At 35.5% G+C, this 19,545-nt stretch overlaps 1 protein-coding gene and 1 long non-coding RNA gene across 4 annotated transcripts in view; one reads left to right on the top strand and one right to left on the bottom strand.

Annotated features, from left to right (window-relative positions):
- The window catches only part of cdh23 (cadherin-related 23), a 473,177-nt gene that overhangs the window by 340,994 nt on the left and 112,638 nt on the right, over positions 1-19,545 (top strand). For all 3 annotated transcript variants that reach the window (XM_073919489.1, XM_073919491.1, NM_214809.1), the window contains 1 exon segment: positions 3,022-3,170. In XM_073919489.1, the coding sequence (XP_073775590.1) occupies positions 3,022-3,170 (149 nt within the window).
- LOC141377054 (uncharacterized) lies at positions 8,813-19,510 on the bottom strand. The gene is made up of 2 exons (XR_012388905.1): positions 19,298-19,510; positions 8,813-11,040 (listed from the first exon to the last, which is right to left on the bottom strand). It is a non-coding gene; the product is annotated as an uncharacterized lncRNA (long non-coding RNA).

Below are 19,545 nucleotides of genomic sequence, written 5' to 3' on the forward strand. Positions count from 1 at the left end.
AAATATCAAACCGTCACTAAATACTAACCGATGAAAGTTGAATGTGCTGGCCAACATTCAACTTTCCTCAGTCAGAATTTGGTGACGCCGAATTTGGCACAGCGTGACTCTGAACGGGAAGTCACGGTGTGCTAAATTCGGTGTCCCAAATTCTGTACCAACAGCCAACACATGATTCCGCTTGGTCTTAAAGCCTTTTTTATGGGCTATTTTTACAATTTATTATGGTGTAGCAGTCAAAATAGGCAGAAAGGCAAAAGCACACACATCCTTTACTCAAGTAGAACTACAGAGACTCTGTAAAAGTTGAAGTATTGACTATACTTTTCAACTCAAGTAAAAGTAAAAAAGTATGGTTTGAAATATGTATTTAAGTAGAAAGTATTCATTACTACTACCTGTTTTAGTTCACGTGATTAACTACACTGCACATGCAATGTACATCAATACAAAATGACCTACATTTCTATTTGTTTTCGTGAAAATTTTGTTTTCAGTTTTCAGCAATAGCCAAGTAAGTAGTCAAGCAAGATTGCACTACAGTATTGGACACAAAACTAAAATATACTGTATGGATGTTAAGAACAACAAATGTTCGTTCATATACTCCAAAACGTAATTCTGTAGGCCTATTTTTTTTAACTAATAAATGTCTTAAATTTAACACTTCGTTTTGTCTAAAACATATTTCAGGTATTTTTTCTTTTGATTAAATAAACAAAATTGAATGTATTTGACTACAAAATATTTTTAGAGTATTTCACTATTTTCTTGTTTGTTTGTTTTCAGAGTATATTTTATTTAACAGATAAAGTTAATAATGCTGTTAATGCATTTTTGCATGATATATATTTTCACGTGATAAATTCCTGATCCTTTGCATTATATTTTTAGTCATAAGTAACCTTGTATAAATAATTTATGTTCTAAAATATTTATCCAGCAACAATTCATCTTACAAATTTAAATGAAGAATGCTGTGTATATACAAGTTATATACAACCACCCCCCCCCCCCCCCCCCCCCCTTTGGCTACTGGCCTTGGGTAAACTATCCCTTTAACTATATTATTTATAATGACATTAGCAATTTGCATTACCTTTTCAACTACATTTTAATACATTGTACACTATTATCATGTTGTGAGCAAATTCTGCCAGTATTTGTCTACTGTGTGTCTTTAAAATGCGGCTGAGACCAGTTTTAGCACAGACATGTGATGTGCTGTTGCTTTGCCACAAATAGTGTTTATTTAAAGATGACTAGCATTTCCATGAAACACCAGTGAAGATGTGAATCATACATGCTGTGTTGTGTTTTTATGTTGCTATCAGGGTTCCATTGTTTTGGAAAACCTGGAGATATCAAATATAATAAATATTAGAATGCATAAGAATATAAAGTACAATAGATTCAGTAAAAGCAGAATGATCATGATATGCAGATGTCTCCATATTGGTGCTTTGCTTTCGTTGCTGTCAGCTAACAACAGCTCTAACTAAAAGAGCAGCTTGGTGACGTAAGTGTATCAGGGTTCGAAAGGAAAAAAAGACGTTGTGAACATAAACCAGCTGAGAAGGTGACAAGGGGGGGACAGTCGAACTTGGGTTCAGTCCAGGCAATTAAACCAAGTGTGAAAGCACTCTTAAAGGCTTATTTAGGTTAACTAGGGTAATGAGGCAAGACATTGTATAATGATGGTTTGTCCTGTAGACAATAATATAGCTTAGGAGTTCTAATAATATTGACCTTAAAATGCTTTTAAAAAAAAAAAACCTTAAAGTTATAATAAATTAAAAACTTTTATTCTAGCCCAAGTAAAGTAAATAAGACTTTCCCCAGAAGAAAAAAATATTATTGGAAATACTATGAAATATTTATTGCTCTATTAAACATCATTTGGGAAATATTTGAAAAAGAAGAAAAAAAAATACAATAATTTTGACTTCAAGTGGATAAAGCTGAACCAGCAGACTGAGGAACAGCTTTTTCCCCAGAGCTGTCTCCCTCCTGAACTCTGCCCCACACTGACTCTTTTGCCCCCCACTGACTCTTTTGCCCCCCCCCAATACACCCCCTACTCTCCTCTAACTTAAACTCCTCGCAATAACTGCACTGTTTAACATTTGCACATTTAAAATTTGCACATTCACTGCACCACATTGAACTGTGCATACCCACTGCATATGGGCATTTGTAATTATGTACACACCCACTATACATATACACTTGTAATCATGCTTATTTATCTGCATACTACTGATTATTAATAGCAACCTGTACATATATTCATATATTGTTACATATACACTTGTAATCATGTTTATCTATCCCTGTACATATATTCATATATTGTAACATATACACTTGTAATCATGTTTATTTATCTGCACACTACTGATTATTAATAGCAACCTGCACATATATTCATATATTGTAAATCTGTTCATAGCTTATCCAACCTGTATATAATGTTCATAGTACATCCATCTGTAAATATCACCATAGTTTTCTATAACTGCACTTTATAACTTATTCCTGTATCCTGCACTGGCTGCTATTGCACTGCTGGTTAGACCTAAACTGCATTTCGTTGCATTGTACTTGTACATTTGTAATGACAATAAAGTTGAATCTAATCTAATCTAATCTTATAAGTCATCAAACAAAATGTGCTTCAGGGCTAATTGATGTGTCGGTGCTCTTTGGATAAAGGATTCATAAAGATACACAAAATATTTTAAACCCTAGGCACTCTGGGGAAAAAGTAAGTGAAAAAGTTAAAAGGCCTTTATTGACATGGATAAATAATAGGCATGCCAATAAAGGCTTTTTAACTGCTTCACAGATTTTTCGAGTGCCTTAAACTTACATGTTTTTTGTTTAAAGTATGTTAAAATATCTCAAGAACTGTAACCAAGCCTTATGCAAGTATCCTGATCAACTGACAACATTAAACTTTCTGTTGTGTTTTATTTTGACTGAGGGTTTCATGTATTAGCTGTTGTGGTTTTCCTGTAGATAACGGTCCAGCGGGCGGCCGGAGGACAGGCACAGCTACAGTCTATGTGGAGGTGCTGGATGTCAATGATAACAGGCCTATATTTCTCCAGAACAGCTATGAGACCAGCGTCCTGGAGAACATTCCCAGAGGAACTAGTATATTACAGGTACACTTCACTCTTGTTTACCGCATAAATATATTCTCATTTTTATTTCAGCCAACAGCAATAGAGCTATCACAAAAATCGCACATGGTACTATATTACTAGTGTTTTTATTCGATTGTAAGAAGCATTATATTTGCTGCATCCCAATTCACATACTGTCCATCCTAAATAGTATTCGAAAATAGGATTCGTGTGTTCCAAGTGACAAGTGTGATCCGTGTGTTAAGTGACAAGACTTTTGTCTAAGCAACATCAGACCTTACTGTTCTAATGAAATAATTTAAAATCAAGGCATGATCATGTTTTATTTAGGTAAAATAAGCGTGATCTAGAGGCCTTTGCCTTTCATATAGGCCACTTCTGATAACAAATCATCAACTAAAAGTCAAGTTATTATTTGTTGTTCCTAAAACTTAGATAGGCGACAAGACTTTTGTCAGGTAGTGTATATTTGGAAGAAATTTGAAGTGGGGATCCATGCGTACTCTAACTGATGATATTACCCACAATATATTGTGCACTGGACATGTTAACAAACTACAAAAAGTACATACTTATGGAATGTAGGACATGTAAATGTACACTTACATATATTTTTGATGCTTGTTCAAACTACTTATTTAAAGTACACTTAACAACACAATTCTGGAGATCTTATCGGGAAACTTAATCGTGTTATGTTTAGTACACTTAAATTTGTTATGTTAACTTAATCTATTTGTGTTGGGATGACATAAATGAATTGTGTGGAACCCTGCAGTTTTTACAGTGTAGGCAAATTGGGACACAGCACCTGTCTTCTATGTTTTTTCTATGATGTCATGTTCCACTGTGCTGTAACCATGATGATCTCTAAACTGCCAACAATTCCATAACGGAGTAACAATGGTGATGCTTCAGGAGTTGTAGAAAGTCAGTAGTACAACTTTCAACAACTTTGAGATTTAAACACTCGTAACCCAAATAATTTACTTAACTAAAACTTAAATTTTCTTACTTACTCTTTTCTTGTAAGTTTAGGATAATGTTGTATGGTAAATCTCTGTTTGAGAAATGTTTTATTTAGATTTCATGAGTTAGTATGTATCATTCACAATGCAACAATGCTTTGTTAACTTAAGGTTTTGTCTTGTTTCTAGTGCAAATATCTACAAGTTCCTAAATTAAGAAGCATTTTTTAATTTAGACAAGCCAAACATATTCTTGTTTTCAAAAAATAATAAGTGAAAGTTAAGTGAGGGTTTCCTTAACATAATCTGCCAATGGGGTCAGCTAAATATTCTTGTTTTGGCTTTGAAATAAAAATATTTTGCTGACCACATTGGTAGATTATTTAGCTGGTTTTAAGAAAAAACTTACTTATTTTTTGAAATATTACTTTTTAAAACAAGAGAGAAATGTATACTTGTCTGAAAAATGCTTTTAACTTAAGAATTTTTTGATATTTGGACTAAACAACTCTAAGAAAAGCATTTTTTGCAATGCATGAATTTCATGAGATTGCATGAATTTGCTGCTATGGGATAAACCAACATCCTAGCGAAATAACATTATTTGAGCATAAACTGTCATTTAGACATTAAAGGCTAATTTACACTTCTGCACTGATTGAACAGTGTTACCTAAACCTAAGTTTCTATGTTCCCACTGTGCCATTTCTTTGCCTTTAGACTACTACAAACAATGGTGGCTGAAACTGAGCAGCTCATGTTAAAGCTGGAGCTAGTCAATGTTAAAACCAATATTATTTATAATGAAATCACTCAAACTATAATGCGGAAGTGTGGCAGGAATGTAAGTGTATGATGTGTATCTTGTAGTTGCATTTTTGGGATGGTGTAAATAAGGGTACTGTGCCGGGTGCATGACAATTCTTAGAGTGTGAAAAAAGCAACAGTGTACACTCAGTGCAGAACTATTAATTGTGCTTTATAACAAACAATCAAAAAACAAAACAAAGCATACATTTAGTCCTGATTACTTGGCCATTTTTAAGTCAGAAACAAAACAAAAAAATGTAATGATATTGCAGTGAAATTTCCAAACATCCTAAACACTGTTATGGATTAGGCTACTGTAAACATGCTTTTTTGTGCATAAACTGACTATTTGATTTAAGGTACTTTGTGGCAAACAGTTTATATATGTTTAATTTAAACAAACAAGTTAAGTTGAACATTACTAATTTTAATTTGGTTGATAAATAATTCAGCTCTTATAAGTTGTTTGCAACCACTTACTTAAAAAAAATCCTTTTTACACTCTTTAATTATTTTGAGATATTGTGAAGAGCTTATAAAATGTGTAAAGAAGTCAACACATCTGCTGTTTTAATATGCAATGACATTTAGACAGTAACACATTTAAGTCACAAATCAGGCTGTAAACAAACTATTAGCTAAAACTATTAGCTCAATGAACTGCTAATTAGCTGCTTATTAATAAGTAGCAGTTGGGTTAAGGTATTGGGTAGGATTAGGTATGTGGAATAAGATCATTCTTTATTGCTACTAATATACAGTTAATATCTTAATAATAAGCCAGTAGTAGTGACCTAAACTGAAGTGTTACCCATTCAGACAGATATTTGAAATATATAAACACACATACATCAGAATCTCCTCCATGTACGTATAATAGTAATGTTGTTAATGACCAGTGAGCCAAAATAGTTGTAATTCTTCAGGTAAAACCTCTTAGTCTCCACAGCAGCAGATGAAGTGATGTGATCAACGTCCAGCTGTTTGTAGAGTTGCACACATCATATGATCAGATTTTTGAGTCACATCTTGATTCGATTGACGTTAATGGTGAATGAAATGAGTCGTCTTCCTGTACAGCAGCTGAGACTCTCATTTCTGCATTGATTGTGTTTGTGCACTTATCTAAAGCTCTGTTCTAAAACCTAGTGAGCTGACTACCTATACAGCCTTTAAGGGAGGCAGAATTTATGTATTATATGTGGGAGAGTGTCAATCAGAGTTATTCATTTCAATCAGAGTTTCTTAGAATGTTAACAACTTGGAAACTTCAGCAGCGTCCAACATTATTTTAGTATTTCATTATATATTTTAGTATATGAATATTATACATAAATTATACATAAATTCAGCCTAGCGTGTATATTTATTTAAATAAAAAAGTATTTCGAATATCTCAATCTATCTGTTTATTATTATTCTTTTAATCGTTTATTTTGAGCTGGGTTAATATTATCCTTGCATAACCTTTAATACATGTATAGTTTATTGCTCTTTTTGGTGTAGAATCTGGTTTTATCTATATAATTTTTCGGATACCTCTGTCATTTATTCTTTAGTTTATCCTTTTTATTTTCACTATTATTTTTGTTGTTGGTATTGTTATTATTAATATTATTATCTAACAACGGTGCCAGGATGTCAAAACTGAGGGGCTGTTTTAATTCCATAGAAGGGGTCAAGATCCGGTGACTGATTTTGGGAGAATACGGGTACACTCTGACCTGTTGCGGGGACCTAATCTCTGGACTATTGTTTCACAATTTTCATAATTTAGTTGCTTTTTCATAATAAAAAAATAGGTAAATTTGTGTTCTGAAGGTTAGAATGACTAGAATGATTTTCAGAAAGGATTGATAGAAAGGATTTTCAGTTTTGGGTGAATTCCAATTCTTTCTGAGAGATCATTGCCCCCTTTTTCCTCTCCATATTGCCAGGCCTGTAACAACCTCATGTATTCTTGTATTGTGTTTAATGCTCACAGTTATATGCTATATATATCATCTACGTCTTATTTTTTTGTGTTCCCATAATTTCAAAATAAAATATAAAAAATGTTATAAGAAAACAAATAATTATAATAAATTATGTAGATCTGTATGAGTTTAATAAGCAAACTCACTAAAAGTTATTTAGTGCAATGATGCGTTGAAATAAATATAATAAAACATCTTATATTTAGACTCATAGGATGACACATTAGCATGTTTAATGATAAAATTGTAATAAAGTATTCATTTTAAAACCACTTTTCTTTGTTTTACCCATTTGTCAGAACAAGAATTTTATTTTATTAAAATTGATAGTCACATATCCTTATATACGAGCAATATCACATGAGTAGCAGTGCTATGTGGCTGTATATCGGCATTGGTGGGAGGCGTGCTTAGTGTCCCACCAGTGATAATATACAGCCACATCACACTGCTATGAGTGTGATATTGCGTTTACAGTTCGACGACATAATTGTGTATAAAAAAGAAAATCAAACACATTGTCAAAACCCTTTTGTTTTAGGAACTACTTTCTTCTGCCAATCATTCACATCTGCAGCTGATGTCAGAACAGCAGAAGCTGTTGCTAATTCACCAACGTCACTTTTCAGAGCTAGTGTTTTAATGATTTTCTAGCGTAATGTATAAAGTGATGACAAAACAGCTGATTTTGCTCACATTTTAATATTATAACACTGAACGTCATGAAATGCCAACAGTCAATTGCAGTTGGGAGATCACAATATTACTATGGTATAAATAAAGCACAACAACATACAAAAGAGAGAGATCGACTTCGAAAGTAATTTATCTGTTTAATAGGGGTGTCAAAATGAATTGTTTCTTTGGTGCACCGCAATCTCACTGTGGTCCTTTGACCTGCTGGCGTGACTTTGCCTCTCCTCTCGGCTGTTACAGCGATACTTCTAAATACAGACACAAGCGTGTGTCTGCAGAGTTTTTTCCACCGCATCTATCATGGATTAGTTGTGATCGCCTCTGCCGTTTATCAGTGCCACTCATCGGTGAACAGCGTCAGAGCATTAGAGCCAATTGCAGCCCTTGCTGTTAAGCACCTGATCAATCACAGGGGTGTAAGAACTTGCTAGACAAGACTCCTGCAGCGAGCAGGATATTTAAATTAGTTTTTTTGCTATAAATGATTGTGTTGTTCTGTGCATGTACTTGAGTTTTAAAAGGTACAGTTTATATACAGTATCTGACTGCTTGTATTAAAGTACAACATTGTATTACAAAAAGCAACTAAATCTAATATATATTCATACATTTTAATACAAGAATTGCTGTGAAGAAAATATAAAACTGTGTATGGAAAGCATCATCAATCCACTGAGATATCAAATTGAACCGAATCGATGACATGATAGTCATAACCGAACCCAACCGTGAGACCAGTGTAGGTTTACACCTCTACTGTTTCTTAATGATTTGATCAGCTGTAGTTTGAAATTACACTGTTTTTCTCTTAGGGTTTATTATGCGGTCTCTGTCGCCATCTTGTGGATCAACATCATCAACCGTCTTTGCTCAAAGACAGGCTAATGCCCGCCGATGCGCTGTTTCTCCAAAATTATAAATGTTTTAAAATCGGAACTGTCTTTATGAATAAACGAACTGCACTCTAAACGACTACATTCTCAGCTGAAAAAGCCTCAAAAGTACATTATGTTGTCCAACAGCAGCAATATTTGTCAAACTGTAGTAGAGTGTCCTCTGCTTGTTGCTGTATGTGGGCGGAGTAATACACAAGGGTGAAGAGTTAAGAGACTGGATGACTGCGAACGGCTATTAATATATTTATATATATATATATAAATATATATATATATATATATATATATATATATATATATATATATATATATTATTTTATTTTTTTAATTGCTTATAAATCTCATTCTGACAAATGGGTAAAACCAAGGAAGGTGGTTTTCTAATTAAACATGCTAATATGTACATAAGATTTATTTTTCAGTGTATTATTGCACTGAACAACTTTAAGTGAGTTTATTCTGTAAATTAGCTTAAAACTGTATATTAATCATGATGTTTTGTTCAGAAGAAAATTTAGCAGCAGGGCTTGACATTAACTTTTTTTATCACCAGCCTCTGTGGCTAATAGATTTCCAACAGCCACTCGCTATTTTCACTAGCCATACTTTTCTTGTTGGGGAATATATATTTTATATGCATAAATTTGACTTTGACATGCTAAAATGACTTAATTTAAATATTGTGCAATGTCCACTTGCCTTCTCATTCATTTAACTTCTTGTGTGTATTGTGTATTAGCTTGCTCGGTGTGCATGAGCAAATGGGTTGTGTCGCAATGCAATCAGTTTTTATTTCACATGACTTTTCAAGGCTCAAAATTAAGGATTTATGAAAAAATGTATCTCTGACCACACCAAATAAGCATTTCTTAGCCACATTTTTTCATGTGTCAAAACAAGGAAAATATAGCTTTATATGTGCACTTTTTAACAAAAAAACAACAACAACTTTTCTTAAAAAAAAAAAAAAACATTACACTTTAAAAAAATAATTATTGTAATGCTTCTAAAATATGCACAGTAATCTGTCCTGGCGAAAAGTCCAAGATCACCAGTTAACTACACATAAACGGGGAGTAATCTCCCATTAAAGCAATGTTATTGTAAAAAATATAATTAAACCAAATTAACAAAAATAACTGTTAGCGAAAGAAAGCAGGTGAAACATTCCCGTGTTTGATAATGAAAGGATGTTCACATGCACATGGTTAATATAGGCATGTTAATAATCTATTCAAAGAATAATTAAAATGAAAGCAGGGACTGCTGCTTCTTACAAAAGAATATGTGTATTTTAAAAAAAAATTTTATCTTGAGCTCTTGAAAGCTGCAGGACTGTCTGTGGGTGAACGATCATCCGTCATTGTCCAGTCTATAGTCTATTTCAAAGGGATCGCACCAGCTTCCTCTAGGCATGGTTGCTTTGTGCAAGAAGACAAGTAAACGGGAGCGTGTGTGCTTTTTAACAGTCACACGCATCACATCACTCATGCGTGCGAGTGATCATCCTGTCATCCGGTATTTACCTTCTTTTTTTTTTTTGCTGTTTTGCTCGCGCGAACACAGTTATTTTTTTTAGTCGTGCTGCTTTTAAGATCTCTAATATTGGGCCATGCTTATTGTCGAACCCTGCTTTAAGAAAACTACACTTTGTAGCAGATTTCCAACCAGCCATACTGGCTAGTGGAGGTGTCTGTCTAACTCGCCAGAGCTTAAATCTACCTGCATTTGGCAGGTGTTAATGTAAAGCCCTGTTTAGCAGAACTCGTTTTCATTTTTAGGGGTGGGGGGTGGACTAAAGCTGTTTTACTCTTTGATTGTTTTGATGCCAAAGAATTTAAGACACTGCAATTTAAGACACTTTTAAATACAGGCTCAAAAATATAGATACAATAATTAAATCTGTTTAAATCCTTCAAATCTGCCTGTTATGCATTTTTATGATTGTAACTGAATAACATGATAATCTTAACAACATGACTCGAATTTTCTGTGACACATGGAGTTGCTGCCTATGCAGTGCACTTCAGATCACTCTATATTGACAGTGCACCAAAAGTCAGCCCACTAAGTTTTTTCCAGCAGAGCTCATATCTCAGTGGCGTACAGCAGCAAAGATGGTATAGTAATATATGTGTGGGAGTCATTTGTTTTTGACTCTGTGACTGGAATCGACTCGGATTGTTTCCTGCTCTGGGCCACGTATGGCTGAACGGGCCTTCTGAATGCTGGAGCAGAGGAAAACGATTGCCTCATTGAGCCCAAACGCTTCCACAGCTTCAACTGCGGCTCGCTAGACAGATTCTGCCCACACGAGAGACCATCCACCGGACCACAGTCTCCATCCACGCCCCAGGAGCCTCCAGACCAGCAGCCCACCGCCAGAGAGATCACTAAACCCCCGAATAGAATGAAGAGACACACCACGATGATGATGGTCAACAGCGGATGGTGAAGATCCAGAGGTGGAGGCGGTGTGGAGTTGGGAAGTGAGAGATTGGAGGTGGACAGATTGAAGGGAACTTCCATGTCGTTCCTGAATCTGTAGAGGTGCAAAAACAGAGTTAAATCTGGGTCGTGCAGAGGGCGATCTAGTGGAGATGGAGGTGTTTTTTTTGTAGCAGTCTAGGTTCAAGTCTGTGCAGAAGTGTGAATGTGTGCTTGTGAGAGATGCATGCAACATGCAAGGATGTGGTTGACAGGTGTGTGTGTGTGCATGTGTTTTGCTTTAGAAGAAAAATGTCTTTAATATTTAAAAGAAAGTATTAGTGTGCTCTCATGATCTACTCTGAACTCAATATTTCGAGCTCAAAGCCCTCGTCTTGAACAGCATGCACTGTAAAAGATACTGGGTTCCACACAATTCCTTTGTCGATTTTCTTCATTGTTTTCGAAATTGAAGCAGATTTAGCATAAAACAATTAAGTTATGCCTAAATAACTCATTTAAAATAAGTAGTTTGAACAAATAGCAACAAGTCATTGTTTTGAGTGTGTCATATACTGTACACCGTCGTGGGAGATGGGAAGGGGGACAGGTGTGCTTCAGCCCGGTTCAAGGCAACTGTACATAGTTTGAGTACGCCCGACGGCCCCGTTTAAACGTTTTAGCTTTAAAACGCATACGTTTTGCTACGGTTTTGCCATTCGTCCACACTACCCCAGAGTTTTCAAGCACCAAAAATGGAGCATTTTGAAAACGTTGAAGAGACCGTATTCATTTTAAAAACACCGCTGCTCTGTGTTAGTGTGGATGGGGGAAAACGGAGATGAGTGAATGCGAGATGGATGGCTGCAGACATTCAACTATCTGATTGGGGCTTTTTCCCCAATATTAAGTGCACAAAGTTCAGTCTTGCATCCTCTCCTTGTAAGTTCAAACTTTGCAAATTTGATATGGAAAACAAACTCCCGAGGACACGTCGGGTAAATCTTCGAAGGAAGCAGTGTACTTTATAACCTCATTCACATCACCCTGGCCAAGTTGTTTCACTTTCTTAACAATCAAATGAAAACATGATATAACGGAAATGCCTAAATTCATTTTGATATTAACTCTAAAAATATTGAGGCATTGTGTAGCTCATATTTATTGTATATGACCATCATCTTTACTGTATGCATATTTAATACAAAATGTAGCCTATAACATTACTGCCTCCTTTCATTTTAAGTGGAACATATGAAACATACCCTGTTTCTTTTTCTGAATATTAGTTTTAATGATCAATAATGGGCATTATAAAAGTGTAATGTACAATAAGTTTATACAATATAGAAAATAAATGCAGGCAATCAGTCAAATGTGCAGAATCAGGTTGCATCAGGTTGCAGGTACATGGTTGCATAAATGAATCTATTAACTTATCTATGCGCTCAGCCAAAACACAATACCTGGGAACAAGTAATAGATTCAAAACACCAAAGTCGGGTAATATGTTGTTAGAAATAGACAACAAAAAGAATTAAATATCACGTTTAGCAATATAGTGAGATTAGATCCAGCGGTAAATCCTTAACGAGTCTGACATGCACAGCTCTCATCGCTGCAGTGCATGCCAGAGTGTGTGTTTTTTGGTCACGTGATGTGTGTTTTCACCGTTTTTAAAACTAAAACGTATAAGTGTAAACGGTGCCTAAAGGTGCAGGGCCTTCTGCAAATGTGTTGGGTCATATTTACAAATGTGTTGGATCATATTCACACCTTCACTATTTAAATGAACCTTACCAGAGTTTGTTTATAAGTGGGTCAAGCCCTGTTTGTTTGGTGTGCACCAAAGTGCAGTTGCTGTATACACACCTGCCCGAAAGATCCACACGAAAAGTGGAAACAAAAGTTTAACCAAAGTGTGAGTACATTAACACATTTACACAGCTTTCAAAACAAACTGTGAATACACTCTCAGAAGCTTTCTTGACCCAATAAATGATAAATATATAAAGAAAATATACTCATTGACCACTTTATTATGTACACATACTAGTAAATGCAATTATCTCATCAGCCAATCACATGGCATCAGCACATTTAGCCATGCACACTGTAAATGAGTCACTAAAGGAAAAAGATAAACAACTGAAGCACAAACAGAATATGGAAGAAAGATTATTTAGGTGACTTTGAATGTAGAATGGATGTTGGCGTCAGATGGACTGAGAATTTCAGAAACTGATGATCTAGTTGGATTTTCATGCACAACCTTTGGGATTGACAGAGATTGGTCTGAAACCAAAATTGCAACATAGATGACTTTTAAAAAAGTAGTTAAAAAACGATTAAAATATTTGTGGTTAATTGAAATAAAACTGGAATAAAACAAAACCTAACTGCAATAAAGCTAAAACAGAATTAAAATGTCTTAATCTGAAAGCGAAATAAAAATATAAAGCTTCATAAAATATAACATTTAAGTGATAAAAAATGACAAAGACATACATAAAAACTACAAAATTACTCAAATTAAAGTTATAGATCATCCAGAATTGAAAAGCGAGTGATTTAACAGCCTAATAAGTTTCTTTTTCCCATTAATCCCAATAATTACAAAAATGTTGGAAATCAGCTGCTATTGGCATCCATAATAAGAAACAAACACTTTGAAGGTCACTGGCCTACCAGTTTTTAACATTCTTCAAAATATCTACTTTTGTGTTCAACAAAGAAGCTCAAAAAGGTTTGAAACAAGGGGGGGGGGGGGTAAATGATGACAGAACTTTCATTTAAGTCTGAACTGTTCCTTTAAATTGCTAACACTTGCCAAACCCCCTAATGTCTCCAGAGCCTCATCAGATCACATCCTTCTACAGATACACAGCAGTGGTTTGTGGTGGTGTGATTGCACACCTACACACACACACCCCCGTATCATCTTCACCATCACACAGCTCTGACTGCTTCTCTGCAAAACTATTAGAATGACGGAGACGTTTCTCTAAAGAAATGTCAAGTAAGGTCAACTTATAGTAGATTCTTATTGCACTATATCGATTACAGATTAGACTCTGACTCACCAAAAAACACAACCTAAGGTCAGGAAAAGTACATGAATAAGCCCCTACAAAATGTACGTGATATCATGCTTTGGCTGTGTTTGGAAATGTCTTGCGCCGGTTCATTATGCATCACATGTTTGAACCTCATTTTCACAGTCACTTCTCAGCATCAGCATTATTCTCTTAAGGGTCACTTACTGTCATGACCAAACTACTGTACAACCCGTGAATTTTAATGCACTGTACAATTGAAGTTACAGTACAACGCAAATGCAACAAATATCAAAACAGCACTGGATAAAAGTTGTTTTTAGTGACAGTATCGGTCACACTTTACAATAAGGTTTCATTAGTTGATGTATTTACTAACATTAACTAATTATGAACAATAATTGTACAGACGCTATTAATCATAGTTCAACATTTACTAATGCATTATTAAGATCCAAATTCATGCTTGTTAACATTACTTATTCCCCACCATGAACTAACAATGAACAACTGTATTTTCATACAGGGCCGGATTAAGAATAAAATATTTGATTATTATATATTTTTCTATTTTATTAATATAGACCTGTAAGAAAGCTACAAAATTAGGTAATGACATAATATCAAAAATCAGCAAAAAACAAAAAACATTTGCAATACTAGTGCTTTATAGTAAATACGTTAAATAGGGGTTTACCTTTAATAAGTTTCTTTCAAACTTTAGCTGACTATGACTCCCTATTGATAGCATATCTTTAAAATCCATGTGTTAAATATCCAAAATATTGTGGTCTTCTGAGTTACAGAAGGCTAGCATCCTTATTTTATTTTTATTTATTTTTTGCATCAGATATATTGTCTGATGAAATCCAGTGCCAAAATTTCATTCCTCCTTATTATTTTTTAAAAGGTCAAAGTAAACATTCATAAAAAAGTACATATAAACTAGTTCAGTAAGACTTACTGTAAAGCACAATTGAGTGTATTTACTTGAGATACATACTCCATGATGGACATTTTGATAACTGCCTGTGTAGGCTATTTGATTTGTTCGCACACTGTCTCGGTTATATTGATGTGATGGAAACTCATGCAGGCACGCGTCGTTTTTTTTTTTTTAGTCCAGCAGTAACCACTGCGCAGCTGAGACTGCGCTTCAGTTATGAGTCCATTCAGCATGATTCCACCTATCTCAGCTTCTTTTACTACATGTACATTACTACTGTTACTACATGTGTCTTTTTGTTCTACGATGAGCTTGGTTAGCCCACCTTTGAGTAGACAGTTCTCAGGGTAGTGCTGAAATAAAGGGAACATGAGAAAATTGGGTAATCTGATCACCATTATGGGTGACTAAAACAGGGCTATTCAATATTCTGATTGGGCTACAGCCACTCTGACCCAGAGTTTAGCACCAGCATCACTGTTTTTGAACAGCAGCGAATCGAAAGGAATACTTACATTAGAGGCGTTTTACGCCGTCATGTCGCAAATTAATTCTTCAGCCAGTCAAGGGCCCCTTCTTCTGTGGGCCCTGCGGTTTCAGCCCCATCTAGCCCTTACGTTAACCCGGCCCTGTTTTCAAAAATTAACATGAACAAATCTTGTAATAAATGTGTTGTTTGTTGTTTATCATGTTAGCATTAACTAACATTAACTAATACAGCCTTGTTGTAAAGTGTTGCCAGAATATCTTTAATATTTGTGCTTTTTTCTTATTATGCACTGACAGATAAATGTAGAACAAAAAAAGCATCTATACTAAAGATTAATTCTCTGAAAACAATCTCATAACATGCATAGTTGATTAAATGCTGGCAGCTACTGTAGCTGATGGCACATGGTCGCCCACTGAAGCTAAGCAGGGCTGCACCTGATCAGTACAGATGGCAGACCACATGGGAAAGCTAAGTTGCTGCCGGTAGTGATGTTAGTGAGACCAGCAGGGGGCGCTCAACCTGTGGTCTGTGTAGGTCCTAATGCCCCAGTATATTGATTCTACTCTATACTGCTCAGTAAGCGCTGTCTTTCTGATGAGATGTTAAAACCGAGGTCCTGCCTCTTTGTGGTCACTAAAAATCCCAGGATGTCCTTTAAAAAAGAGTAGGGCTTCAACCCCGGCATTCTAACCAAATTTGCCCACCAGCCTTTGTCCATCATGGCCTCATAACCATTCCCATATTATAATTGGCTTCATCACTCTCATCTCCACCAATCAGCTGGTGTGTGGTGTGTGGTCTGGCGCAATATGGCTGCCAACGCATCATTCAAGTGGATGCTGCACCCTGGTGGTGAATGAGAAGATTCCCCCCCAATGTGTAAAGCGCTTTGAGTGTCCAGAAAAGTGTTATATAAATGTAAGGAATTATTATCACTATTAATTGAATAGTTCTTCCAAAAAGGGAAAAAGTATATATAATTTGGTCGCCATTCATATATTATTTGGCTACGTTTATGAGTTTCTTTTGTTCTGTTGAGCTCAAAAGGAGTTATTTTGAAGCATGTTGAAAATGGGTTACCACTGGCATCCATGGAAGGGAAATATACTATGAAAGTCAGTGGATAGCAGTTTTCAACAATAAATGAATAACAGAACAAATGAGGGTCAGAATGATGACCAATTTGTTATTTTTAGGTGAACTATCCCTTTAATTTTTGGAATATGTTCATGGGAAAAAGATTGCTTTAGGATGTAATTTTTACTTTTTGCTGAGTGTGCAAAGTCTGAATCAACATGCAGTTTGATTCAGTTGATCACAGTACTGTAGAACTCTTACTGGAAAGTAAATACAAACAGGTAGGGTAAATGCATTTGCTAAGCTTTCACATCTGTTTGTGTATTCGTGTAGTAGAATACATTTCTGGCCAACATTGCTTCTTTAAATAAATCAGAAACAGCATTTGACATTAAAATATTGTTGAATGTAAAAATACTCACTACACTGAAAAAAATAAACTACTTATTTTTAATGAGTTGAAACAACACAGATTTTTTTGGGAAAACTTATTGTTTTATATTCAATCCACTAAAATTTGTAAAAACTATTAAGTTAACTTAATCGATTTGTGTTGGGACAAAAACATAAAGGAATTATGTGGATGTGCATTTTTCAGTGTAAGTGAGCAGTCAGATGATGAATGTGGCTGGTTGGTTTTCTTTTTGCTAGCTAAATTGAGTCTGTTAAAATAACTCTCAATCTACAGTTCCTGAAACACACACAGTCTAGCAGGCGAGTCACCAATTACTCTGCTTCTCTGCTTCTAAAGGCCAGCATGTTAAATTCTGAGCACACCGTGTGTGACTTATCGCTTTGCTGAAAACACACTGAGACATGAAATTATTCTTCATCTTAAATGCCACAAACAGGATGAAAAGGCCACTCAGACGAGAACTATTGTTAGTGAAACACTTCATTAGTTACCGCGGATCTGCTAAATGCATTTATGCACACATCATCATATTTATGCGTTGCTCAAGCAGGCAATCTTTTGTTGCTCATTCTATTTGGTACACTAGGTGTATTTGGTTATTTTTTTGTGGGTCAACGATGAAAAGGGCTTTTCAAGCTTCCGCATGATAAAAGTGTAATACAGCTTTGATTTTTTTTACTCCTATATTGTGCATTAGAATGTATCCTAATCTTATTTTTCTGGATCAAAAAATCAAGTCAATTTTCCCAGGTAGCAAAGATTTCTGGCCCAGATTAGGCATAAAAATGCCACAGCAGGTATTCATCTGGCACTGCATACAATATGTGGGCCAAACATGGCCCTGGTTTGGCAGAGGTGGCTCTGTCTTTAAGGCGGACAAAACTAGGGCCTGATGTAAAATGTAGTGTTTGGCCCAGATGTTAATTTATATGTGGGCCACATACGTTTGGTCTATCTTGACCCACATTTAAAACACATTTTTATTATTTTCAAATAAAGAAAAAAATTCTACCAATCAGGTCGCTTTGAGAAAAAACACGCCCATAGCCCACCTAAAGCACAATGGTTCATGGGTTTATCAGTTAAATTGCAGTGACACACCAACATATCAGGCCCAGTTCAGTCTTAGTTATGGGTTATTAACTTGGCTGAGACTTGGCCTAGATATGGTCCATGTTTGGCCCTTGTCTGGATGACAGACTTGGTCCCCCTCCTCAACCGTCCTCCTCCCCTGTCCGCTGTTCACTTTCAATTTCTTCCGTGACTACCCAACCCTCTTCACTTTCGTCCGCGACACCCCTCCGCTCTTCACTTTCATCTTTCATCCAACGATACATGCCAGATCTGTTACCCTGATCTGCTCCGGGACCTCGCAATTCACAAACTAGGCACTGCATGTACCGTAATTCTCTCCAGCATGTGGGCCAAGCAAAAGCTAAGTGGGCCAGAGCTGGGCCAGAGATATTTTGCCATGTGGGTGTATAGATACACATCACTAGCATTTATTTAACATGATCTGTCAAACTGATTGCTACTAAGTGTTATCACAGCATTGACCACATTCATATTTTTTGATTAATGAGCTGTATTTCAGCTTCATTTCGTGTCTGTCTCTATCGCTGATGTCTGTTTATCTGACATAATACATAAGAAGCAGACACACACATGGGAGCGGTGGGCGGGGAGAAGCAGCTCATTTGCATTTAAAGATAGAGGCTACAAAAACAGCTACACTGTACTCAGACACTAAAATGTGCAGAATCTGGAGGCTATAATAAATTATATTATGGGTATTTTGAGCTAAAACTTTACAGACACATTCTGGTGACAAAAAAAGTTTATCGTACATCTTGTAAAAGGTAAAACAGGTGCTCTTTAAAGTTAGTTTCATTTATTCAAATGCTTGGGGTCAGCACAATTTATAAAATTTTCTAATGCTCATTAAGAATGCAATTCTTAGTAAAAATAAAATTAAAAAAACTATAATTTTAATATATACATATATATTTTTGTATTTGTGTATCTAATAACATGATGGCAAAGCTGAATTTTAAGCATCATTGCTCCACTTTTCACTGTCACATATTTTTCCGATAACATTTAAAATATGCTGCTCCTGAATGCTTTCATATTGCCAGTTTTGAAAAGTTATGTTGTCAAGTACTACTTGATTGACATTGTTTTGACCACGGACAATATAAAAATGGTTTGGGCTGTGCTAAATGGAAGTCCATGCTGGTTTATGCTGGCTAGCTCAGGTTTGGTGCTGTTTCCCAGCAAATGAAAAAGTAAAATCCCTTGTAATGACACCAGCATCCAAAACACATCACATCTCAGTGTTTTTAACATTTATTATCCAGCTTTTTCTTTGTGGTTCAACTTTACCTTCAGCGTTGGGCGCAGTTTGTAGCTCCTTCAAAATTCCCCTTGTTTCAAATCACGTTGTTACCAAGAAGTGTTGGAGATGAGATGCTGGAAGATGGGGATCAGAATGTATATTATCCGTTTAGAGCCTCTAAGTTTCTCTGTATTATTTTTTTCAATGATTTGCGTTCAGCAGACCATGGCGTGTGTTTCATGAGCTACAAAACTCATTGTGAGGCAAACTCATGGCTGAAGTTTTAACCCCCCAT

Source organism: Danio rerio, chromosome 13, assembly GCF_049306965.1.
Source record: "Danio rerio strain Tuebingen ecotype United States chromosome 13, GRCz12tu, whole genome shotgun sequence".
NCBI lineage: Eukaryota > Metazoa > Chordata > Actinopteri > Cypriniformes > Danionidae > Danio > Danio rerio.